Here is a 25,647-nt window from a genome sequence, read left to right on the forward strand (position 1 = left end):
TGCGTGCCGGGTGTCCCCGAGGCGCCGGTGCCGTGGCCCGGGGGTGTCCCGGCGCTGCTGGGGGCGCAGGGGGCGGAGCAGGGGGCGTGTCCCGGGAGCGGGGGCGGTCCCGAACGCCCCTCGGCCCCGTCCCCGTGCCCGCCCCGGTCCCTCCCCCGCCGAGGCGCCGGCGGTCGGCGCGGCCGCGGGGCTGCGCTCCCGCCACCGCTCCCGCCGCCCCCATGGGGCGCCCGACGGCGCGGCCGGCCCGGCGCGGGAGCTGAGCCCGGAGCCCCCCAGGTACCGTATCCCCGCCGAGACCGGGCATCCCCCCCTCTCCCAGCCGGGCATTCTCCCCCCCCGACCCCCGGGACTGGGTGCTCTCCCCGCTCCAAACCCCCGGTACCGGGCATCCTGCCCCGCTCCGCGCCCCGTCCCCGATCCCGGGCAGCCTCCCGCCACCCCGGGGCCGAGCATTACCGACCCCCGGGACCGGCTACCCCTCTCATCCCCTCCCCGGGGTGCTGGGGATGCGTTTCCCGGCCCGGCGCGGTGGGAAGGGGATGGAGGGGGCAGGAGCAGCCCTCGAGGGTGCCCCCCCCCCCACCCTCCAGGGGGGTTTGTGATGGGCACTCGGGGGGCTTCTTGGGCACGGGGTGCCCCCCAAGCCAAGGCAGGCGGGACAATGGGGGGAAGGTTTGTTTTGCCCCTGGAGCACAGACCCCACAGCGTGGCCATGAGGTGCCCCAGCCGCGGCGAGGAGGGTTTATCCAGAGCCAAGGCTTGGCTTCAAACCTCTGGAAAATAGATGGGGCACTGGTTCTGAGGCCCAGCATGCGCCCCGCGGATGGCATCCTCCCACCTCTCCTGCCTTTGCAGTTGCGTTTCCTATTTAAAAGGGGCTTTTCTCTCCCTCTTTTGGCCTGGAAGCCAGCCCCACCGGGCTGGGAGCCCAGCACGGCTGTCTGCCGGTGCCGGCTGTGCCTGCCGCGGCTCCGGAGTGACTTTTGGGATTTGCATCTCTTGGCTGTGCCTCCCTTGCACCCCCAAAAGCCGCCTGGGGAGCAGGCTCTGGAAGCGGGGAGGATGAAGGCGGAGGAGGAAGAGGAGCAGATGTAGCCGAGGTCTGGGGTTTGGCTCGGCAGCCTCCCGTTTCGGGAGCACGAGGGGAGCGGGAAGGTTGGGATGGGCTTCCCGCTGGCACGTGCGGGGGATGGCGCAGAGCCCGGTGGGCTCCCACCCCCCCGTGGCACCGAGTCACCCTCGCTGCCGGAGAGGCTGTCCCGGGAGCAGGGCTGCCGACTCCCTCTGAGCTCCTGCCCAGCTCCTCGGGGCTGAAAACTTCCAGAAACCTCATCCAGGCTGCGTTTCCGATGGCTGCCGGACTTTTCCGGACCTGCTTCCCTGCCCTTTCCCCGGTGCATCCTATTAGTGCTGGGGGAGTCGACACCCCCTCGTCTTCCCGCAGCGCTTCTGGCCGTGGCACCCCTCACATGCCGAGCTTGTTTTTCTCCCCTGGATGGGAGAAAAGAGCGGATTTTGGGGTGGCTGGGCTGGGAGCAGGCAGGCATTGCCTGAGGAGGAGGAGGCAGCCAGGCAGCGGTGGTGGGACATTTCCTTCCTGGAAGGCAGGAAGTGATTATGTCTTTGCACGGAGTCTAAAAATAACGGGCAGGTCTCCGTTGTGAGCAAAACTCCCCTGGGATTTGCTTGATTTTTGCTTTATTTATTAAGAGAGCGGGGCGGGGGAGAGGAGATCTGTGAGCTCCGAGTCCTCCTGCATCCCAAGCCACGCTGCTGGCGTGCATAAGGTGCTGCTTGTCCTGGGAAAGGTGTGGTCTGCAGCGCTTCCCGGCGTGGAAAAGCGGCCCCGTGTAAAAGGAGCCGTCCCGTTGCTCCGGCAGCCTTCCCCCGTTGGGAGGGGAGCCGTGGTTAGCTATGAATAGCACAAAATCACAGCCCTCGCCTTCCCAAAACACCCCGGCCGGCTCCGCGTGGCGCTGGCCATGCCGGGCTTGCGAGCAGGGGGTTGTGCTGGGGGGGACAGGCTGAGCTCCCCACCCTTGGGGACACCCTACTCCCCCCCCGCCAGCCGCAGCGGGGTCACAGCGCAGAACCTCCGGCGGGGAAAAGCTTGGCAGGTCTGGTTTGGGTGTGGGGCTCTGATGCTTCCTGGCAAGCCGGGGACTGTTTGGTATTGGACAAAAGCTTTGCCCACAGGTCGCCGGTCTCTTTGGAGATGCCCTCAGCCTTTATCTTCATCTTTTATGGCTTTTTGTTTTGTTTTTCCTTTGTGCTACTGAAAGGAAACCCTTCAGGCGAGCGTGCTCACAGACCTTGAAACCACTGGCAGCGAGCTGACGGCACAAGTGGCAACACTGGTGCTTCCGAGTGAGGGCTTTGTTCCTCTTTCCATTGCTGCTCGCTGATGAAACCCCTCACCTCAACAGCAAGCAGCCCAAGCATCTCCTGCCTGCCCAAAAAGCAGCACCCCAGAGACGGGTGGGATGCATGAAGGAACCTGCCAGCAGGCCTTCAAAGTTGGGGGGTGTGAGGCAGCAGTCACAGGTGGGCTCTTTGCAAAATCCTGGAGTCACTGAATGGTTTGGAAGGGACCTTAAAGGTCATCCCATTCCACCCCCTGCTGTGGGCAGGGACACCTTCCACCAGACCAGGTTGCTCCAAGCCCCATCCAACACTCCCAGGAACATAATTCCTCCCGGGCTGTGCTTAGCAAGGCAGGTTAATTATGCTGATTAATAATGCAAACGAGGTTCGTGAAGAAGGGCTGCAGCCTGGATGCCATTCCCAATGGATACTAGTATCCTCCTCGTGGTGGGAGCAGACTGGCATCCCCATTTTTGGGGTGACTTTCTTTCTCCTCCATTCCCTGTCTCTAACAGCTTTCCCTGGCTTCAGGGTGAGGAGTTTTGAATCAAGTAACTAAAGGCAAGTTGGTCCCATGGAGGATGGGGATGTGGCACTCGCTTTTCTGCCAAAAAACAGGAGCATGCTGGGGAGGGAGTGTGAAATGCCTGATCCTCGTTATTCTGGATGCTCCTGCTTGGATCTGGGGGCAGGCATCCCACTGATGCTTTCCTGTGGTGCTCAGCAGGTGCTGGTGGGGGGATTGGCAGCACTGATCCCGGCCTGATTGGGAAATACCTCTGGACTTTCTAGGAAAATGCTGCTTCTTTAGTTATATTTTTGGCTGTTGCCACCGGCTCTCCAAGGAGCTCATGAGGATGAAGGGCGGTCGCTTTTGCTCCTTTAAAGATATTAATAAATCAGTCAAGGCTTGTAAAAACAGAGCTGTCTGCTGCAAAGTTGCCTTTCCATGGCCTTTTCCTGCTTGTGGCAAAGTGCTTTTAGGTTGATTTGAGGCATTTTGGTTCTTTGCCTTATTTTACCCTCACAGCTCAGTGGGTGGACAACACATTCCAAATCATCTGCAGCTTAATGTGTTACTTCTCACCTTTATTTTTTGTTTTATTATGTGCTTTTAAGAAGGCAGGCTGCTTCCTTCCGGCATCACCTGGAACAACAGGAGCCTGGTTCCCATGCAGCCTTTGCTCTGGGATATCTCCTGGCACAGGCAGGCTGTCCCAGAGAAGCCGTTTGTGTGTGATTTAATGTTCACTGTTTTTTTGAAGAAGAGGGTTAAAGAGCACGCTGGGGCGGGGGGCTCAGCTCCAGCGCTTCCTCCGGGCTCCGGTGATGCCCCTCCGGCTGCACCGGAGCTTCCTGCTGGCCTGAGGTGTTTCCTGCCTCCCTGCTTGGCTCAGCAGTGCTCCAGGGGTGCCCCTGGGTCCCTCGGGGATGCGTCCATGCCAACTCCATGCTGAAAAGCCGCAGGGGCTGCCCCACACCGAGGAAGGATGGACGCATTAGGAGGATGCTGCCATTGCTGCTGCTTCTTCCCAAAGGGCTTTGCTTTTCATTTAGAGGAGCTTTAAAAGCTATAAAATGTCTCGAGGATGCACGGAAGGGGATTTATTTGATTTATTTCCTGCTGACAATGAGGCGGCCAGGCAAGTGCACGCTTCCTCCTCGGCGCGGTGGCCGGGGCAGATGCATCCTGCAGCTGCAGCCTGACCACCTCCCACTATATTTAGTCCATTGTTTGCTCCAGCTTTGAGTCCTCTCCAGGTCCCCGGGTGTGGGAATAACCCCTGGGCTGGGCAGAGGGTGGGGGAGGTGGGAAGATGGAGGGCAGAGCACTGTTACAGTGTCGTGACTTCTGTGGGAGAGGCTGCGGCATCCGCACGCACAGGATCCATTGGCACGCTCAAGTGGAATTCTTGGGATGCTCCCGGTGGCTCCTCTGGCATTCCCTGTCCAGGCTTGGCAGAGCTGGGTGTTTTGAAACAGGGTCTGGAGGGGAAGGAAAGCACTTCTGCCCTGCCCACCTGGAGGCTCTGCTTTCTCATTAGGCAGCAAGAATAATTAATCGGCAGTGCTTTGAATTTAGGCAGAACACCCGGGGAGGAGCACTGCTGGTTTGTTTGGTGGGATGCCCTCGTGCAGGGTGTTGGTTCTTTTGGCAGCTGGGGAGAAAATGGGCTCTTTGTTCAGGAACCTTGGCCACGACTGATCTCAGGCTTGGCTTTGGGGTCTGTGAAGGGATGAGCTGCTGGCTGGGGGAATATTTCTGGAGTTTGTCCCCGAAAAGAAGGGCAAGGTGCAGACAGGAGGCCAGGATGCTGTGCAGGGAGATGTTGTCTCTACATCCTCTCTCTCCTAGGAAGGAAACCCCCAAATACGGTGTGGTGAAAGGGAAGGGATGCTCAAAACCAACCCATGCCATCTGATGGCTAATGCCATTGTAAAATCCATGTGGCTTGCTTCCCAGCCTCCTAACCTGGAATCGTGGAATCCCAGAATGGTTTGGGGTGGGAAGGACATTAAGAGATCATCTCGCTCCAACCCTCTGCCATGAGCAGGGACACCTTCCACTTTACCAGGTTGCTCCAAGCTCCATCCAGCCTTGAACACTTTGAGAAGCATCGACATCTTCTCTGGGCGTCCTGTTCCAGTGCAGGAACGTCTCGTGGTGTTTGCCAGCTGTGGCCAGCAATGGGGAAAATAATAATATTTGGGCTGATCCAGAGCCCTTTGGTGGGCTGGTCCTGGCCAGGCTGGGCCCTGGGCTCCTGCTTCCTTCGGCTGGCCTGTGATGGTGGCTTCATTGCATCTCTTCCCATTGCAGCCACCAGCAATATTTGGTAAAGTTTTCAGCCAAGATAATTTTGTGTGTTTTCCTGGGGTAGGGTTTTGCTTCCCTACCCATCCCAGTTTGTGTCCCAGCTTGCAGAGTGGGCACTGGGGGGTGTAAATCCTCCTGCTCCCATCAGATGCAGCAATACCAGTAAATAGCTGCTTCCATTTGGATAACACCAGCACTTCCCTCTTCCCGTGGCTTTTTAGAGCAGTTCCCTTGCTTTCCCTCAGCTGCCACTTTGGGTAATTTCGGTACTTTTCTTGCTTAGTTTTGCCTGCCCAACCTAAGCAGGGAGTAAGGGAAGAAGCTGAGATGTGATTTCCTCTCTCTGTTCATTTTGTGGTTTGAAATCCGCCCGGCGTCTTTTATGCCTGTTATTTCTTGGTGTGGTTTGTCGGGAAAAGCAAATATCCCTGGGGGTTTTAGGGTAGAAGTGGGTGTCTGTGGGGAGGGGAGAAAGACAAAGCAAATACAGGAACTGCCTGCCTTGAAAGTGGGGGGTGGAATCTCCATCCTGCAACATGGGGATGGCTGGAGCAAACCCAGAGGGATCGATCCAGCCCACTGTTGAAAAGATGCACCCATTCTGAGCAAGATTAGGGAAAAAAAGCATCCTGGCTGGATGCCCCATTCCTGCTTGCTGCCTGAGCTATCCAAAGCCACGAGTGCTTGCTCTGAAACACTCAAAACCTCCCTATATATATATATATATTTTTTTTTCCCTTTAGTTTTGCCCTCACAGAGTTTATGTGAAAGAAACACTCACGAGGACTTTGGAGAAACGGCACTGGTCTGAAACAGCTGTTTTTGTTTTCCCCCCCTCCCTCTGCTCTTGTGTGTAAAAGAAATCGGGCTGCCTAATGGTGCAGAAAATTCACAGTAGAGCAACAAGTTTTCCATGGAGCAAGGAAGGAAGATGGGGAGGAGGGGAAAATGTGTGCCTGGGCACAGTGGTCTAGAAATAGCACATTTTCTGCAGGCTTTCCCCCCCGGCTTGAAGCATCTGCAGCTGCTGGGGGCATCACATTCGCTGGGATTGCAGTAAGGGATTGATCCTGTGCTGCCTGTAAGGCAGGAGGAGCAGCTGCAGAAGGATTTGTAGGGCTGGGTTAAAGCCATTCCCGGAATTCCCGGTGCTGAGCATCGCCTCGGAGCAGGTACCGTCCCCCTTCGGGTGCTGCCAGGGTTATTCCCGTGCAGCACAAAGGAGCTTTTACTGGGGACCGTCTCGTTAGGAGTGGGCAGAGTTTTTGTCTTTTCCAGGCTACCCCTTTGCCATCTCTGGCTTTGTTGGGAAGCGGGGATCCGGCCCTGGCTGGTGCAGACAGTGGCTCATTGTCCCAGCCCGCTCGAGTGTGGCGGGATGCTCCTGGCCGCCGCCAGGCCTGGCCCTTTTCATTCCATCCTTGTTCAGGGATGAGCTCCCTGGGGACGAAGCGGGGGCTGCTTTCGGGGTCCCCGCCCGCCCTGGGTGCTCCCCTGGGATGGGGACAACCGGCTGCTGTACAGGCAGCTTGCAGACTGGCACACACCCGAAATGACCAAGCATCCAGGAACACGTGCTCTCCGTTCGAGAGTTTTCCGTGCGGGGAGTGGTTTGTGGGTGCTGGGAGAGCAGGGGACAAGGCTCAGGCTGTGCAGAGCCCATGTGCTGACTCAGCAGATTTTAGGGAGCGGATCCAGCATTCCGCCCTTTATTTCCCCCCTCCCTCCTCAGCCCTACTTTCACCTCCCCATTGGAGCAAGCTGCATGGCAGGCAGGAAGAAAGCCTTTTGTGGGAGCAGGAGGGAAAGGGCTGGCTGAGCGTTCCTTCCCTGGCCGGCTGTCAGCAGGGGGTTGCCCTGTGCCTGCCTGGGATTTTCCCAACCTAAATCAGGAGCGGCTGAAAACTAAATTTCTTCTCCCTTTTATTTCTTCCCCTACCTCCTTGTTTTGTTGGCTTTTTTTTTTCCCCCCTTTCACTCCCTGCTGCTCTCTGCCCACCCCAGCACAGCTGCCCACGGATGATGGGTACGACGGCCAGCGCGGCACAGCAGGCGGTCTCGGCATCCCCCCTGGAGAGCCGGGCGCCAGGAGACGGCAGCATGGAGGACCAGCACTCCCTCAGCATCCACTCCTTCCAGACCCTGGGGCTCCACAACAGCAAGGCCAAGTCCATCATCACCAACAAAGTGGCGCCCGTGGTCATCACGTAAGTCCTCGGCAGCCTCCAAAATTCTGGCTTTCTCCACCTTCTTCTCTAAATATTGGGGTTTGTTTTGACCTTGACCTATGCTATTAATTTTTTCCTTTACCCTTTCCTTTGCGTGCATGTGGCTCTTGAAGGTACAACTGCAGGGAGGAGTTCCAGATCCACGATGACCTGCTGAAGGCCAACTACACGGTGGGACGCATTTCTGAGGCCACGCTGGAGCACTACCTGGTGCAGGTGAGCATTTCTACCACCAATTTCATCACCCAGCTCGTTACTGGGCTTTGAGGACCTCAGGAGTTTTTTAGGGGGGGCTCATTTTGAAGATCACATAGAAAAAGGCACTTTTGCACTCAGCTGTGTTCAAGTCCCACCTTGCTCAAATCCACTGATGTCCCACCTTCTCTCTTCTGATATTTTGCAGGGGAAATACTTCATGGTCAGGGATGTATATGGAAAATTAGATGTTTTGAACACTACTGGCAGCTGCGGCGCTCCCAACTTCCGGCAGGCCAAAGGAGGTTACGCCGTGTTCGGGATGGGGCAGCCCAGCCTCAACGGCTTCAAGCTCGTGCTGCAGAAGCTGCAGAGAGAAGGCCACAAGGTTGGTGGGAGGGTGGGAATTGGGGTGGAAAAAAGCCAGGAGAGCTTTTAGACAGCTTCTCCCCTGCTATTTGCAGGAATGTGTCTTCTTCTGTGTCCGTGAGGAGCCCGTGGTGTTCCTGCGGCTAGAGGGGGACTTTGTGTCCTACACCCCCCGGGGCAAGGAGAACCTGCACGAGAACCTGCAGCGCCTGCAGCGGGGCGCGCGGGCGGAGAGCCTGGAGCTGGCCATCCGCAAGGAGGTGAGCTGGGACGGGAAAAGGGTGCACGTCCCACGGGTTCAGAGGCCAGCGGAGGGCTTGTGACGGGGCTTTTCCCGTCTCCCGTAGATCCGCGACTTCGCGCAGCTGAGCGAGAGCATCTACTACGTGTACAACGACATCGAGCGGCTGCGGGACGAGCCCCACGCCGTGCGCGTGCAGTGTGACGAGGACATCCAGGTCACCGACGAGGTCTATCGCAGACCTGTCTTCCTCCAGCCCTCCTACAGGTCCTTCTTCCTCCTCCTCCTCCTGCTGCTCAGGGCTCTTGGCACCCCTTGAGCCACGTATCCCCCGTGGTGCTGGGGATGAAGCCCCTCCGTGGTCCCATCCTAACGAGGGCTGTCCCCATCCCGGCAGGTACCACCGGCTGCCCCTGCCCGCCGAGGGAGCCCCTTTGGAGGAGCAGTTTGATGCTTTCATCCGCTGCCTCAGGGTGAGCAAAGGGAAAGCACCTGGTCTGTGGGGCCTCCCTGGGGTGGGATTTGCTCCTGTGCTGTGTCAGAGACCACGACTGCCTGAGAGCATCTTATGGCTTTCCTTAACTCTGCCTCTTAGAGGATGCCTGTGCCTGCAGATCCCACTCCCCTTGCTGTAGGATCCTGCTGGAGAAGTCCATGTTGTCCAGCAGTTCATCCCTACCCCTGGCTAGAAATGACCATCCCTGGCCATCTCCAGGCAGCTGTTCCCTAAGTGGCTTTGGCAGGAATGATCTGCCTTCTTTGGTGCAAAGGTTTCCCACGTCAGAGCTGCATTTTTTTTTTTTTTTTAATTTAACATTCTGGAGGATGAAATCTCAATGGGCTGGGGATGAGTTGTGGGAACACCTCCAGTGGGGTGGACAGGCTGGTGGATGGAGAGGGCACTGGGCAGGGGAATGCAGTGGGTGGGCCACCCATTGTCCTGTCCTGCTCCATCCACCCCATCCCCTGAGCAAAAGGGAGATGCCACCCACCGCTCCATGCCTGGGCATGGCCTCCATCACAGCCACTGATGGGGCAGACCTGACTCTCCTGGAAGCCACTGGGGTCTCCATCCATCCATCCATCCATCCATCCATCCATCCATCCATCCATCCATCCATCCATCTCTCCATCCCTCCCTCCATCCCTGTGTCCCTCCCTCCTAGGAGAGCCCCAGCCTGCTGCTGCGGGACCCCGGCAGACCCCCGCCCGCGCTGCTCTTTGGCTGCCAGACTGGCGTGGGCAGGACCAACCTGGCCATGGCCATGGGCACCTTGGTCCTCCACCACCACCGAGGAGCTGCCCAGAAGCCTGAGTAAGCGGAGCAGCCCCCAGGGTGGGACTGGGGGGATGCCCATTCCCCCTGGGGCTGGTTTGACTTCCTCCTTCTCCCACCGCAGCTTCCCCCCCTTGCCTAAGACATCTCCTAGGGACAGGCTCCGGGTCATCCAGACCTTCATGGAGATGGTCCCCAAAGGCCAGCAGATGGTAGAGGAGGTAAGAGAGTGCTGGTGAACCCTCCAGCTGGGGGGGGGTGCTTGGGAGGGAGGGAAGGATGGAATTTCCCCCCAGATCGGAGGCTTATGGAGCAATTTCCTGCTTGCTCCTCCCGAGGTGGATGGTGCCATCGCCTCCTGCTCGGAGATGCACAACATGAAGGAAGCCATCTACGAGTACAAGAAGAAGCTGGAAGGGATTGGGGAGGACTATCAGATCCAGGTAATTAGAGGAGTGCTTGGATGCGAGCCATCGGCACAGCGAAATTTATTGAGCTGTTTTTGTGCCGGGATGAGAAGAATGTAAATTCTGGAAATCCAAAGCTTCCTGTGAGCTGGAGATTTCCCAGCGATATGAAACCTGGAAAGTTGTGGAGCGTCTCTTTTTTTTTTTTTTTTTTTTTTTTTTTTCCCCAGTTGTTTTAAAAGCCATAAAATGGAGCAGACTGGGATTGGGGGGAAACAAACTGGTTTGGGCTTTGCTACTACTTCTGGTAGATGACCTTGGGGGCAAATAATATCCTGTGCCCTGATTTCATCAGCTCTAAAATTGGAAAATCGATATCAGCCTGGATGGTAAAAGTCCTTGGGAGCTGGGAGAAATCATTGCAAATACAGTCACCCAAGGTCAGGCTTTTCTAGTTGTAGATTTATGTTTTTTCCTGTTGTTTTGAAGAGCCATCAGGCTGGCTTTCCATGCTGGGAAGCTGCGGTCTTCCCTGCCCAGCCAGGGGGCTCCTCACCAGGTGATGGAAGGAGGTTAGATGCTCAGGTGGAAGTGCTGCCCTGATCCCAGTTTCTTTGGAGATTAATTTTCCCATTTAAATGTTGAACGTGGAGTGGAAGTGCCGGAGCTGGTTGTAAAGAGCAATCTCAAACCAGGTGCCCTGTGGCAAAAAAAAAAAAAAACATGAAAATGATTAAGCAACAGGAAAAGAAGGATTTACTGTCACTTTTTTGTTGCTTAGTGGCAAATCCCAAATTTTATACTCCCCTGTTCCCTTTTAGGGTGGATTTGGTGCTGCTCGAGTGCTGTCAGGTTCTCTAGTACAGCAGGGGAAGGTTTGGCATGGGACGGGGGATTTTCCCATTGCCTTGAAGCCTTTCCCTGACTTTTCCCTGCTGGGGAAAGCTGGTCCGTGTCATCCTGGACTCCTGGAAAACAAATGGCTGGGGGACTGCCGTAAATAAGCCTCAAGGAGTGTTTATTTGAAGTTTTTGTGGAGCAAGAGCAGGTTTAAACAGTGGCAAGAGGCCAGGAAAATATGCTGGGGGCACATGGAGGGTGAGGAGGGGAGAGGGGATAATGCTCAATCATCGCAAAACCAGCCTGGGCTTCTTTGTGTTGAAGTGGTACTGGGTGAGCTGGTTGGTTTTGGGGGGAGGAAGGGCATTTCTGGGCACATAAGAAATGATGTCTGTGTGTTTCTGCCTGGGTTTGGGGGGCAGAAGTGGAGATTGAAGCCCTCAAGTGATGGAGGTGCAGGTGAATCCTGGTGTGGGATGCTGAGCAGCCAGACTCCCACAATAGCTGGCTTTCCACGGCTGAAACACGAGCGGATCATTCCCCTTTCCAGCCACAGGGTACTCAAGGGGAATGTTAAGAGGTTTGCCTTGGGTGAGGGCACTGGGGTGGATTTTATTGCAGGAATCCAAGTGCTTGGGAAGCAGCACCGCTCTGCTGTCCGTGCTGCCAGCAAACTTGGCACGGCTCCATCCCCACAGGCTTTGTTTTGAGTTTCCAGAGCAAATCCCACTGCCTTTCCTCTTGATAAATGACTGCAGGCCGGATTTCTCTTGTGGAGAACAAGTAAATATTCACGAGTCAGCCACGTAATGTCAGGGATGAGCAAGCCCCGCTGACCCCAGACACAGCCCCATCTTAAAGGGTTTTCCATCCTAGCCTGGGGAGTGGGTTCCAACAGGCTCTCTGGGGATCTTTGTGGATGCTATGCTGGTGCCAGGTTAATTTGTTGGATGGGATGCTCAGAGGTACAAACACTCCCCCCACAAAATTTCTGAATTATGGAAAATCCCGAGGGTTTGAGTTTCCTCCCGGAGAGGGGATAGCTGTGGTGGAGAATATGCCTGGGTTGTGGAGGTGATGATAAAGAGGAGGAGGAGGAGGAGAGTTTGCTGGAGACACAGGCATCAGGATGCTTCTGGACGTGGAAAAGGGAGGCACTTGGAAATGAAGGATATTGCAGGGTGTGGCTGGCATGGGGCCCTCTCTCCCCAGGGATGCCACTGCCTGAGCATGGAGGTGGCTGGAATGGGGGCAGGACCTTGCATTTTTCCAGACCCATCCCCTTGGGTTTGAATGTCCCAGCTGGACAGTGTGTCCATGTGACAGCATGGACTGGTTGGAACTGCTCCAAGTGTGTCCTTGTGCTAAGGGGAAGCTTTTGTTTTGAGCTGAAATGTGAATTTATGCCTTTGAGCATCATTTAATATGGGAAACTTGGAATGTGTCATTTAGAAAATAAAACAATTCATCTAAAGTGTCTGTAGGGCTTTTTCCCAGCCTCCTGGTCTGCTGGGGGCTGCAGGACCGGTCAGCACTGAGCATCACAGATTCCCTGTCCTTTGCTTCCAGGGGAGCAGCACCAAAGAGTATTTCCTCCAGAGGACTCTGCAGAGCCTCGAACGCTACTTCTACTTGATTGCCTTCAACTACTACCTTCACGAGCAGGTAAAAACCACCAGAACAACCACCCAAAACCACCTTCCTTGCCCTCTTCTTTTTTGGCTCCGTTGTGCGGCGGGAGGGCGGGGGCTTCCCCCTTTGGGTTTTCCAAGCAGGTTTTCTCAGTGGGGCGGCGGGCAGGGGGATCAGAGCCCAGGCTGATGGTGCATCCCCCGCCGGCAGTACCCCCTGGGCTTTGCCCTCAGCTTCAGCAGGTGGATGTGCCGGCACCCGGAGCTGTACCGGCTGCAGGCGGACATGAACTGCTCGGAGCTCACCGTCACCGCCGAGCTCGTCACCAAGGGCGCCCGAGTGCTGGTGAGTGAGCCCTGCAGAGGTGGCAGCGGCACCTGCCCGGGCTGCTCGCCCTCACAGAGGCGTGGAGGGGTGGGAGAAAACCTTTAAAGCCCCGCTAAGCCTGTGATGTGCTAGCCTAAGTTGTTCTCCTAGAGGTGAAAGCTGCAGCTCCAGTGATACGTGGGCTCATGCGGATTAAACCTGTGCTGTCATCTGTCACCCAGTTTGCAAAGGGCCCTTGCATGGGAATAAATCACACAGACTCCATTTTCTTCATGTGGAAAAAAGCCCCTTCTTTAGTCACATAAATCCTTTTTTTACAATTTTACAGACCTCGTGTGTGACTCCAATTGGTCAGTAGCTTTCTTGCCAATTACTTTTATTGGTAATTAACAAGTTGTTACCCTCACTCAAACCCCTGGTGTGTATGTACAGGAAAAGCTGTTTGTGAGAGCTAGTTTTCATTTTTTCTACCTAACTGTGTAAAACCAGTTTAGACAGGTGCTGGTTGTTTTTACCCAGGAATAGATTGTTATGTTAAGGTACTGATCACACCAGAATTGCTTTCACATGGGAATTTGCAAAGGCCTAGCTACCCTTAGAGGAAATGACAGGCTAGCCAGAGCAGGCCTGATTTTTGAGGCCTTTTTCTTATAATTTTTCCACTTTACTGCAACACCCTTGCAGATGGATGACAGAAAGCAGGTTGCAATTTTAATAAAGGAAAAAAGGAGGAGATGTTGCCACATGATACCACAGTACAAGCTGGCTTGTACTGGGCAAATTAATTCAACTCAGTCAGCTCCATAAGCTAGGCCCTGGGTTGACTGACAGGAACTTCAACCAATTACAATCCTTCCTAAGCTGGAAGCATATCACTGGTCCAGGATTTGGGGAGAGTAAAAGATAAGAACTATGAGCTACCCAGACTGGGTTTTTCAAATGTCCTTTATAAAGAAGGGCTTGAGAATGAACTCTCTCTGTTGCTCCATGACCATCGGGTGAGTGGTTCTCTTTGTCTCCAGCCCACTCCCCCTGCTGCATTCACAAAGGGTTTCCCTGTTGCAGGGCAGGTGTCTTGGGCTCTTGGGTCCAGGTCCTGCTGGCACCCTCAGCAGGGATGGAACTAGGTGGTTTTAAAGTCCCTTCCAGCCCGAGCTGCATGAGGATAAACATGTGGCCAGAGATCCCTGTGCACGTGGATGTGTCTGGAGCATCCTGTGATGTGAGCCGGGCAGCAGCTCCGTGGTTTCTGGGTGGGGTGGAGGAGGCCGGGGCCATTGGTGCCTTGTGCTGCAAGAAGAGCCTGTCCCGCCTTGGAAACGCAGCCAAGGGGCTTTGGGCCCTGGATGCTGCTGTTGGAAAGGTCTGGGGGCTGGTCCTGAGCAGGGTCCATGGGCTGTGGTGTGCTGCAGAGCTGAGCGTGGGAAGGGGCAGCCCTTGCCTGGACGTTGCTCTGTTCCAGGTGGCGGATGAGCGCTTCTGCCCGGATGTGCTGAGCACTGCCAAGGAGATGAGCGTGGCCAACTTCCGCAGGGTGCCCAAAATGCCCGTCTATGGGACGGCACAGCCCAGCTCCAAGGTGAGGGACACGATCCCACGTCGGGCAGGGACCCCACGTTGGCTCCCAGCCCTCCCATCACCCTTGGGCACCCTTTCCTTAGACCCTGGGCAGCGTCCTGCGGTACCTGACGGATGCCAAGAGGAAGCATTCCCGCATTGTCTGGATCAACCTCCGGGAGGAAGCGGTCCTGGAGGGGAACGAGCAGATCTACACGCTGCGGGAGCCTGGGCTCCTGGAGGAGCTGATCCCTGTGCCTGCTGCCTCACCCCAGCAGCTGGAGGTGAGCTCTGGGAGATGTTGGATGCTGTGGAGGTTCCCAGGAACCCTCATGGGTGATTTCCACAGGCTTTCGTAGTTCCTCGCCCTCTGGAGCTGCTGGTTTTGTTTTCCTTTGGGAACAAGAGAGCAAAGCAGAGATCTATCCTGGAAGAATTTATAGCATGACTTGAGAGCAAGGGTAAAAGGCATGTGGGGAAAGGGGAGTGGATGTTCCCAGCTGGATTTCCAGGGGAGGCAGGCATTGGAGGAGCTTGGCTGCCAGCAGCAGCGTGGCTGCAAGGAGGAGCTGCCTGGCGTGGTGGGAAATGATGCTCCCGGGGCTCCCACGAAGCACAGAGGGACCTGGGCAGAACTGGTGGCCAGGAGCTGTTGTGGGGTTTGGGGTGTTCACCTGCATCAAAAAACATCGATTAAAATCCTGCAAAAATGAGGAGGGGCGGGTGTTAGAGAGAGGGTTTCTCCATCCTCTGCAGAAACTGGAGGTTGCCCTGAAGGGGGACCTGCTGAAGTGCCAGAAGTGGCTGGAGGTGTACCTGGAGGCAGAGAAGCAGATGAAGATGTTCAAGAGCTGCCTGACCACGCAGGAGATATTCAGCCAGCAGAAGAATTCCTGCCAGGGACTCACCTACCGCCGCATCCCCATCCCTGACTTCTGTGCTCCCAAGGAGCAGGTACCCAGGGAGGGGATGGTGCTGCTGCCTCTGTCCCAAGCCAGCCCTGATGCTGTGCAGGAATGTCCCTTGGGTGCTCAGTGCTGGTGGGGTGCTTGCCAGGGAAGGGGGGGATCCCCAGGAGATGCTGTGTGCCTTCAGGTGGGCAAGGATGGATCTGGAAACGGGGAATTCAACCTGGAGGCTGTCAGACAAAGGGAACCCCAAGGTGAGGAAGCCCTGCATCCCTAAAAACCCACTGGCTTCATCCTGGCAGGACTTTGACAGGCTGCTGGAGGCCATGAAGAGCGCCCTGGCCGAGGACTCACGGGCAGCCTTCGTGTTCAACTGCTCCAGTGGCCGGGGCAGGACCACCACGGCCATGGTCATCGCTGTCCTCACCCTGTGGCACTTCAATGTGAGTATGAGGGGCTGCAACAACCCCTGGTGGGGTTCCTGGGGTGCCTCTGGAGAGCCCACGGCAGCTGTGTCACAGCCAGAGGGTTGAAAGCAGTGTGGGCAGGGCCAGGGTGGACTGGGAGGGTGGACATCTGTATGTTGTCATTTGCTGTGCCTAACGCCCAGTGAGCTCCAGAAGTCTGGGTGAAACCCTGGTGAGCCTTTACCCTCTTCCTGAGAGCTCCTTCCCCAGGATGAAGGGTTAAGGGCAGGGGAGATCATGGAATCGTGGAATGGTTTGGGTTGGAAGGAACCTTAAAGCTCATCTCGCTCCATCCTTTGCTGTGGGCAGGGACACCTTTCACTATCCCAGGTGCCTCCAATCCTGTCCAACCTGGCCTTGGGCAATTCCAGGGATCCAGGAGCAGCCACAGCTTCTCTGGGCACCCTGTGCCAGTGCCTGGAACGGCCCTCTGTCTATCCAGGCATGTGGCTCCCTCCTCGGGCCGGGGTAAAATTTTCATGTTCTGCGCCTGGCAGAGGCAAGGTGGGGGATGCTGGGGGTCCTGCTGGGCTGGGCACAGGCTCTGCATTTTTGTGCAGCCCATAATGACCCGGTCCCCTCTGGCCACCCCAGGGCATCCCTGAGATGAGTGAGGAGGAAATCGTGAGTGTGCCCGATGCCAAGTACACCAAGGGGGAGTTCGAGGTGAGTCCTGGGGCTCTCCCTCTGCTCCCTCAAGCCACAGCTGCTTGTTTGGAGGGGCAGTGGGACAAGGCAGGGAGGCTCCTGGTGAAGCCCTGCTGCTCCTGCCCGTGCTGCAGGTGGTGATGAAAGTGGTCCAGCTCCTTCCTGACGGTCACCGGATGAAGAAGGAGGTGGACATGGCCCTGGACACGGTCAGTGAGACCATGACCCCCATGCACTACCACCTGCGGGAGATCATCATCTGCACCTACCGCCAGGTGAGGCCCCTCTGCCCCTGGGCAATTCCAGAGGGTGCAGCCGGGCTCTGGGACAGCCCTGCCAAAGCTGGGTGGTTTCTCAGGCTGAAGCTCTCCGGTGTGTCACCAGAGAGGCTCTTGTGGTCACGGTCACCCTCGGATCCTGTGCTGTCCCTTGCTGTCCTGCATCCCACATCCCAGCCAGCATTGCTCTCTGCCAGCATCCCATCCCATCCCATCCCATCCCATCCCATCCCATCCCATCCCATCCCATCCCATCCCGCACAGCCGGCAGAGGGCAGGACTGCTCTGTCCCACTCCACTCCCAGCCCCCAAGGCTCCTCTGGCTCCTCAGAGCTTGGGAAGGAATTCAGCTTTGGGCAGGGGAGCTGCCCCTGGGAATGGACTCCATGGCCAGCTGAGCCTGTGCTCCACAGCCCTGTTTTACTTGGGAGCCTCTGTGGAGCTGATGAAGAAGCAAAAAGGATTATTTTAACCAGAATTGGGATATTTCAAACCTGTGCAGCTGTATCACCTGGGAAGGGCAGAGCCCAGGGCCTGGTGTTATTCCTGGTTTGTGCTACATCTCACTGGCAATTTCTCACTGCAGCTCTTGCTCCAGCTGCCAGTGTATTTTCAATTATCAGCTGCTAATGATTAATGGAGGGAAAAAAACCCCAAATGTTCAATCACCCAGGAACATCTGTAGCTTTCTGGGGAATTTGCCTTCTGTTTCCTGAGATCCTCTGCACTTTTTGGGGGAGCTGGGGGAGAAAACCTCTGGACATCTAACTATTTGCAGATGTAGCAATTATTAATTATTTATAGTCACATTTGTTTGTATTGATTTATTTTTATTCAGGATAAGCACTTTAATTTAATTTTGGCTTTCCCTCCTTTACTATGGGGATGTGGCCACGTGGGGTGTTTCACCTGCTTGGCTGTCAGGACTAGCACAGGGGTGATCCTGGGCTGTATCGCATTTCCAGGCTGGCATCCTCGTGGGAAGGCAAGATAAGGAGGGATTCATCCATCCCATTTGATTTGGCTTGGCCCTGAGCAAATGCTTTGATTTTAATTTATCTTTTGGTTTTTTCCTCAGTGATGGGCAGATTGGAGAAGAGAATGATGAGAATTGTTGGGGTTTTGGGAGCCTGCTGGGAGATGCTTTTCAGGGTTAAGGCAAACAGAAGGGAAAGGTGTTTTGAAGGCTTGGTTTGGTTTGTTCCGACCTCTTCCCACCCCTAACTGGGAGGAAAAAATAGGAAAACGTAGGAAAATATAAATAATGGGAAAAAAGATAAATGATAGGATAATAAGATGGTAAATGGTAAGATAATAGAAGAAAAATAAATAGGGTAATAGAATAAAATGAGAAGTAGTAGAGTAATAGAAGAAAATTAAATAAGAGAATAAAATGAGAAGTAATAGGGTAACAGAAGAAAATTGGATAATAGGAGAAAATTAAATAGGATAATAGAATAAAACGATAAGTAACAGAAGAAAAATAAATAACATAATAGACTAAAACAATATATAATAGGATAAAAAATAAGTAGGCTAATATAACAACATAGTAAACAATAGGATAATAGAATGAAAAATAAATAGGGTAATACAGTACCAGGATAAATAACAGGATTATAGGATTTCCTTTCTACAAATACTGGCACACACGGGTAGAGGAGACACCTTTTCCCAAGGGCAGAGCTGGAGTGAGGAATTGCTGCTTTTTGGGGTGGCCTGTGGGATCAGAGCTCTGATTTATTAGTAGTTACTAATTCCTAGAGAGGGCAGCATGCAGGGCTTAAGATAATGGCAATAATAATACTAATAAAAATTACTGTATAATTACATACAATATCTAATAAAGCAATAAATAGAAATATTGAATGCATGAACACTATAATATGTATAAAACATATATTTATAATTTATATATATAAAATAGTACTGGGACATGTGATGGACATCAACTCTCCTCTCCTCTCCTCTCCTCTCCTCTCCTCTCCTCTCCTCTCCTCTCCTCTCCTCTCCTCTCCTCTCCTCTCCTCTCCTCTCCTCTCCTCTCCTCTCCTCTCCTCTCCTCTCCTCTCCTCTCCTCTCCTCTCCTCTCCTCTCCTCTCCTCTCCTCTCCTCTCCTCTCCTCTCCTCTCCTCTCCTCTCCTCTCCTCTCCTCTCCTCTCCTCTCCTCTCCTCTCCTCTCCTCTCCTCTCCTCTCCTCTCCTCTCCTCTCCTCTCCTCTCCTCTCCTCTCCTCTCCTCTCCTCTCCTCTCCTCTCCTCTCCTCTCCTCTCCTCTCCTCTCCTCTCCTCTCCTCTCCTCTCCTCTCCTCTCCTCTCCTCTCCTCTCCTCTCCTCTCCTCTCCTCTCCTCTCCTCTCCTCTCCTCTCCTCTCCTCTCCTCTCCTCTCCTCTCCTCTCCTCTCCTCTCCTCTCCTCTCCTCTCCTCTCCTCTTGATGTTTTTTCCCTGGGGAAGTGCTTTATAGCCCAAAAACTCATGCTTTGGGGTACAGTTCACCCTTGGCTGCCTGTTCCTGCTCCTGTTCCCCATGTTTAGCCATCCCTCACCTATTTTTGGGCTCTGGGAATGTTGTTACCCTCTGGAAACCACAAGGAAATGAGAGCCTGGAGCGCCAACCCCGGCAGGAGCGGGCTGGACGGATGCACTCATTTTTGCCCCCAGAGTGTTCCTCCCTCTTCCCGTGCCCTTCCCCGGCTTCTCCCAGGGCTGTGGGTGAGGGTGGGATGCAGGAGCTCCCCTGGGGGTGCCACAGATGCCTCAGCCAGGCTGTTGTTCCTTCCAGGGAAAGTCGGGCAAGGATGAGCGGGAGGCGCGGACGCTGCAGCTGAGGAGCCTGCAGTACCTGGAGCGCTACATCTTCCTCATCCTCTTCAACACCTACCTGCACCTGGAGAAGAAGGACTCCTGGCAGAGGCCCTTCAGCCTCTGGATGCGTGAGGTGAGGCTTCCCCAGGCTGCCACCTCGTGTTTACGTGGGAATGCAGGAGTTTACTGGGAAGCAGGCACCCATCCTTAACTTACATCTGGTTTCTGGGCTTGTTGGGGCGTCGTCTGTGCTCCCTTTGCTCCCTGCGTTGTGGCTCTCATGGAAAGCCACTGGAGATGGATGGCATCCCACCACATGGAGGGGCAGCTCTCCCATCCCAAACCTGCTCTTTTCCTCTGGTTTGAGTTTCCCAGGGGTTTAGTTGTGATTGCAGCATCTGGAGCTGGGGGGGCCACCAGCCAAACCTGCCTGGGCAGGACAGGTGGCACAGGGGATGGGGAGGGTGGGATATCCCCTTGGATATCCAAGGGGATTGGGAACCAGCTGGAAAAATGGAATGGGGGGCAAGTGAGAGACCCTAAATGAGCTTTATGGAAAGGGGGAAGGCTGGGTAAGAGACCCTAAATTACCCATTTTTCCTGCTTGGGGGGGATGTAGTTGCTGGATTTATTTGGGATACATTGATTTGAATGGGAATGTTGGGGGGGGTGCATAAATTTTCCTGGAAAAGGGACTTTGGAGGTGGTACAAGTGGTGTGGGGATCATAGGGGTGTGTGTGCTGGTGCCGGGGGGGTTCTTCTGCATGAAAGGAGAGTGAGGGGGGAGAAGGGGAAGATGGGGACATGACAATTTTAATAATGCCATTATTATTATGATGATGACATTTTAATTATTTGTATTTATTTAAACTTTATTATTGCACGACTGAATCTTTACTACTTTCAATCTTAATTTTTGTTATTTTGTTGTATTACTTCTATCGATGTACCCTACAATTTCAGTTGTTTTTTAATTTATTTTGTCATTTCCACCTCTTCCTTCTATTACGGTGCAGAGAGTTTTTCTCCCCGTTCCCGGCCGGCGTTGCTAATTCCTATTGGCATCTTTGATCCGCGGCGCGGCCGGGCGGGAGATGAAAGGGCGGAGCTGGGGCTGGAGCCGGAGGGGGGCGGCCGGTGCCCGCCCCGCCCTGGCATCCCGGTTATGCCGGTGTTTGCATTGCCCGGCGGCCGCCGCTGGCTGGAGCAGCTTTTGTGCAGATTTGGGATGTTTGCTGTTGGCTGGATGTGGGAGGCCTGCGGCTGAACGCAGCAGTTTTTAACGCGGCACTTTTTGGGGCTGCATCCTTTAGTGCTGCGGCTTTTTTGGGCTGCACCTTTAGTGCTGCATCTTTTGGGGCTCCATCCTTTAGTGCACCCTTTAGTGCCACACCTTTTGGGGCTGCACTTTTAGTGCATCCTTTATTGCATCCTTTAGTGCTGCACCTTTTGGAACTGCACCTTTTGCGGCTTCATCTTTTGGGGCTGCATCCTTTAGTGCTGCACCTTTTAAAGCAGCACCTTTTGAGGCTGCATCCTTTAGTGCCACATGTTTTGGGGCTGCAGCTTTAATGCCGCATTTTTTGGGGCTGCACCTTTAATGCTGTATTTTTTAAAGCAGCACCTTTTGGGGCTGCATCCTTTAGTGCCACACTTTTTGGGGCTGCATCCTTTAGTGCCACACTTTTTGGGGCTGCACCTTTAATGCTGCATTTTTAAAAGCAGCAGCTTTTGGGGCTGCATCCTTTGGTGCTGCACCTTTTGGGGCTGCATTTCCAGCACGTGGATTTACGTCCGCCCTCTGTGCCCCCGTTTGCTGGAGCATCTTTGAGTGCCGCATCTTTCTTTTGGCGCTGCATCTTCTTTGAGTGCAGCCCCAAAAGGTGCTGCCCCTTTTAATGCCACATCCCCCATACGTGGGGTTTCCATCCCCCCCTCCCCACTCCCCTGGCTGCTGGAGGGGAGGGAAAAACACCCAACCTGCGGATACAAGGAGCCTTTGACCCCCGGGGCACCCCTTCCCGCTGCATAATCCCCGCGTTTTTAGCGAAAACAAGGCGCCATTGTAGCTTTTTGGCAGGAGGGTGCCAAAGCCAACAAACCCTGTGATGGCTGACCCCAGCAGCAAGGAAGAGGCTTGGAAAATGGATAAACTGGGGCTGGAAAGAAGCTGGGGGAGGTGAAGGGGGTGCTACCGGCACGGGGGGGATGCCGGGGATCTTCACCCCGGAGGTGGCAAAAGCATCCCTGGGGTGGGAGGGGGATCCAATCTCCCCTGTCCCTCTGTTTCCAGGTGGCAGCAGTGGCTGGGGTCTACGAGGTGCTGAACCAGCTGGGATTCCCGGAGCTGGAGAGCCTGGAGGGCAAAGCCCTGTGCACGCTGCGGGGCCGCTGGCAGGCACAGGGGGCCACGTCCCGTCCCTTCCGCGGGGACTTCGTGTAGGGCAGCGCCCGGGGGGAGCCCTGCTGCTTTCTCTGGGGTGGGGAAGAGCAAAAAAAAAAAAAAAAAAAAAAAAAAAAAAGACTGTTTTCCCCAAATCCGAGGGTGTGGGGAGGGAGGGACGAGCCTCGAAGCTGCCTTAGAATGGGAGGATTTCTGGGGTTCTTTTGGAATGCAATAAAAATATTGTAAATTAAAAATCGAGACCTTCCTCACTTTCTCCCTGAGGCAGTGCAGCATTTACACAAATGTATACATTTATATACACAGGGGTGTATTTATGTGAATAAACACACAAATGTACATGTCTCTATACACATAAATATATATATAGTTATATTTTTATGGCTCCACGTATATATGGAGCCATAAACACTAGCAGCCAGAATTAGGACTCACAGAAATCCCAGTCACTTCAAACCTGGGTATTTTTAGGGCTTGGTCATATTTGTTGATTCTTCCCACCTCTTTTTAGTCGTGGGTGCAGCTGGGGGAATGGCAGCTGTGGTACCCAGTTTTGGGGTCCCACTCCCCAGGTTGAGTGCCAGGGTGGTGCTGAGGGGACTGAGCTGCTCAGCAAAGGCGTAAAAGCAAAATTAATGCCAGCGGGCTTCCTTTGTTTTTTCAGGAAAGAGTGAAAAATGGAGTTAATCCAAAGGAGATGATATTAATGAGGGGTCCCAGTGCCCTGCTGGCCTCACAGTGGGGTGAGAGGAGCTTGGGGGGGGGGTCAGGGGGAAGTCTCTTGGAGGGAGGAGAGACTAGGATGGGAAGCACAAAAGCAGGAGCACACGCTCCGTCTGTCCCAGCAGCCGCTTTCATCCGCTGCCAGTGGCGGGAGGTGGCAGAAATTCAAAGGTGGAGGCTGGAAAGAAAAACAACATTTTAAAATAGCAAAGTGCTGCTTTTTCTTCAGCCTTGGCTGTGACGGACCCAGGTCCCAAGGGGTCCCTCATTTTCTTTTTTTTGGCTTAGTCACACATTTGGGGGTGTGCTTTTAATTTTTTTTTTTCTTTCTTCAGGCAGAAATACCTGCCTGAATGTTTGGCCCCTCGCTGAGTGTTGCAGTGTTTGGATAACTTGCTGCTGATGCAGTCAGACAGTTGATTGAGTAATTTCAAGAGGCTGTTGAGGCTATTTTCCCTCTTTTTTTTCCCCTCTTTTTTTCCCTCTTATTTTAGTTTTTAACAGAGCACATCCTCTCTATCCTCACATCCCCCTTTTTTCTGCCTTACTAAAGCAATTACCTGCAGGCTCTTTTGCTGCAAATCCTTCTCCTGCCCCAGCAGCAGCCCTTGGAAGCGACCCTGCCTATTAGGCCTATCTTAATTAGGCAGAGTTTTTAATTGCTTAGGAAATCCCAGCCTCTTTTAATCTTGGTAATGAAGGCTGGAGCTTTGCATCACCTGGTCTGAGGGGCTCAAAGGCTCCTTTCTGTTTCCCACCATCCTAACAAGTGATTTCCAAAGCAGGGCTACAGCAATTGCCTGGGAAAAAAATATCCTGGGAGATGGGAATGTGTTTGAATGTGAAAAATCAACCGTGCTGTGTTTATTCCTTCTTTTCCCCAGGCTGGGGAGGCAGAAACCCAGATCCCTCTCCTAGATGAGAAGTTAAAACCTGGCTGTGAATGGCCTGGATTTTCTGCTCCAAGGGAAAAGGATTGGCAATTCTGAAAGGATTCAGCCAGAGACAAAGCAAACAAGGGGTTATGTATCATATATTGTATATCATATATCTAAAATATAAGATAATTATTGAGTGTATATTATATATTTTAAATGCTATATGTCTATAGCATACATTTTATTGTATATACTGTGTATATATTATATATCATGATAGAAAATACACATTCTAGAATTATTCTGTACAATGTTAATTCTAGAAATATTACATACATAAAATATTGCAAATTCTATGTAATAACAACCAGGAACAACCTGGGCTAGTGGAAGGTGTCCCATGGCAGGAGGGTAAAAAGCAGCTATTAATTGGATGGGGTTAATGAGCTGACCTCCAGCCTCACTGGGGTATATTCCCTGCAGGAGCAGCAGTTCTTCCCAGGGAAGCACCAGCAAGAGGGTGTGTGGACTAAAATATCTACAAAAAAAAGAAACTCAAAGTCTGTTTTTACATTAAAACGGCAAGAGCTCGCTGATCAATTTTATTGATTTTCATGGAAACTGGTTTTCTGCAGGTTTCTGACCCTCACTTAACTCCTAATTCTCCACTCTCCTCACCTTGTTCGGGGCTTGGAGTGTGGGAGTACAGCCAAGGGGGTCTGAGGTTATTTTGGGGTAGGGAATTAAATATTAAATCCCAGCCAGCAGTCCTAAGGGATTGATTTCAGGGCAGGAAACACGGGTCTGTGGCTGGTTGTCTGCTCTGTTGGTGTTGATCCCAGATCTGTGTCTCATTTCCATGGGGACACAGGGTATCCCTACAGCTCTGGGTGCCATGGCCCATTTCTGGGGCTTGGTTTTGTCTCCAAACCCCTTTTCCCAAACCTGCAGGCTCACAGGGAAATGGGAAAGAGTCAGGCTCCGTGTTGCAGCTAAAGGGAAGTCCCAGCACTGCCCAAAATCACCCCACTGCTCTCTTGGTTGTACACACAGGCTGGGGTGGGTCATGGAAACTCTAAATATCCCTTAAAAAACCCAATCTACCCCTTATTCCACCTGTGGAAAAAGTTATTAGTGGCATTGGTGCTGCTGGAGCTTAGAAGAGGTGACATGTGGAGCTGGAGAACATTGAAAGGGGGAATAAATGGTGCAAGTGGCTCTGCTACCTGTGCCAGAGAGCAGGAGAGAGACTTTAGTTAAATATTTGTGTATATTGCCAGAGGAGCCTTGCCCAGCTGCTCCAAGCTGCACCACATCAGCTGCCCAGAAAACCCAGGATGCTGCAGCCTTGAGGGGAGCAAGGACAAATTGTCCTGAGGTGGGGGCTGCCCTGAGCCCCTCCCTGGGAGCTCAAACCCGAGCCAGGGGCACCTGTACCCTCCTCCCAGTTTCCCCTTGAGCTTCCCCCTTTCTGCCCAGGAAGCTTTGAGCACGGAGCAAAGGAGGGATGCTCCTTCCTCCACTCCAAAATACCCTGGATCATCATCAAAGAGGATTTTTTGGCCAGTTTGGGAGCCTGGCTCCATTGTCATGAAAGCAGTGAGTGTTTTAATGACTTTTTTCCCTTTTTCTTTCTGGGGGTGATGTGGCAATGGGGCTGTTTGTAGCTGTGCTGCTGCCTAACAAGATTATATTTGACATGGATAATTAATTAATGGATAATTAATGCTTCTACTTGCCTTCCCCATCCCTGAGGGTTTGGGGTATGCTGATGTGTCCTTTCCAGCTTTTTCTCTGCAGCAGATGTTCTGCACTCCTGTTCTTGTCTCTTAGCAAAGGTCATGTTTAAGGGTGTAATTAAAACATGTTATAAATTGAGGCACGATTAACCTGCAACCACTGCCTGAATGGTATTTGCTATTCATACAGGGACAAAACCTCTCTTTTAAATCCCTATTAAGACATATTTTAATACAAAACACTTCCTAAAAAATAGAAGAAAAGCCTTTTGGAACAGAATAAAACCCCTGTGACTCAATCCATGGGGAGTTCCAGGTCAAAATGTGCCTTGGAAGTGGAGGTATCCCCGTATTTCTTCCCCTGTGAGGAGGTGGGTACAGAGCTGCTTTCTCACTGCTCAGCCTTTGCCTTTGGGTGGAGCTTGTTTGGTGTGAGGAATATTTCAGTGGAGCTTTGCACCACGTGTACCCTTGGCTGGAAGGCTGCCTCCTTCCAGAGAAAGCAAAGCTTTCTGCCAGAAACCTTTTTTTTTTTTTTTT

At 53.5% G+C, this 25,647-nt stretch overlaps 1 protein-coding gene across 2 annotated transcripts; it reads left to right on the plus strand.

The window, feature by feature from the left end:
- The first annotated feature begins 178 nt into the window (after window positions 1–178).
- PALD1 (phosphatase domain containing paladin 1) lies at window positions 179–22,023 on the plus strand. 2 transcript variants are annotated; one of them, XM_053949759.1, is made up of 20 exons: window positions 179–279; window positions 7,195–7,392; window positions 7,527–7,629; window positions 7,817–7,996; window positions 8,073–8,237; window positions 8,325–8,485; window positions 8,616–8,691; window positions 9,385–9,533; window positions 9,619–9,715; window positions 9,833–9,937; window positions 12,311–12,406; window positions 12,584–12,718; window positions 14,163–14,279; window positions 14,362–14,541; window positions 15,014–15,211; window positions 15,468–15,608; window positions 16,227–16,298; window positions 16,415–16,555; window positions 19,340–19,495; window positions 21,657–22,023. In XM_053949759.1, the coding sequence occupies exons 2-20, from the start codon at window positions 7,205–7,207 to the stop codon at window positions 21,804–21,806; spliced, it is 2,610 nt and encodes an 869-aa protein (XP_053805734.1). In that variant the 5' UTR covers window positions 179–279; window positions 7,195–7,204; the 3' UTR covers window positions 21,807–22,023. The 2 variants fall into 2 exon arrangements, with proteins under 2 accessions (XP_053805734.1, XP_053805736.1); XM_053949761.1 differs by lacking the exon at window positions 179–279 and adding an exon at window positions 6,309–6,357.
- The last annotated feature ends 3,624 nt before the right edge of the window (window positions 22,024–25,647 follow it).

This window comes from Vidua chalybeata, chromosome 8 (genome assembly GCF_026979565.1).
Source record: "Vidua chalybeata isolate OUT-0048 chromosome 8, bVidCha1 merged haplotype, whole genome shotgun sequence".
NCBI lineage: Eukaryota > Metazoa > Chordata > Aves > Passeriformes > Viduidae > Vidua > Vidua chalybeata.

Bases quoted from the DNA above. Each gene is read 5' to 3' on its own strand.
- PALD1 (XM_053949759.1), top strand. From the start codon at position 7,205: ATGATGGGTACGACGGCCAGCGCGGCACAGCAGGCGGTCTCGGCATCC. The intron at 8,692-9,384 runs GTGAGCAAAGGG...CCTCCCTCCTAG, and splicing joins CTTTCATCCGCTGCCTCAGG to GAGAGCCCCAGCCTGCTGCT. The intron at 12,719-14,162 runs GTGAGTGAGCCC...GCTCTGTTCCAG, and splicing joins CCAAGGGCGCCCGAGTGCTG to GTGGCGGATGAGCGCTTCTG.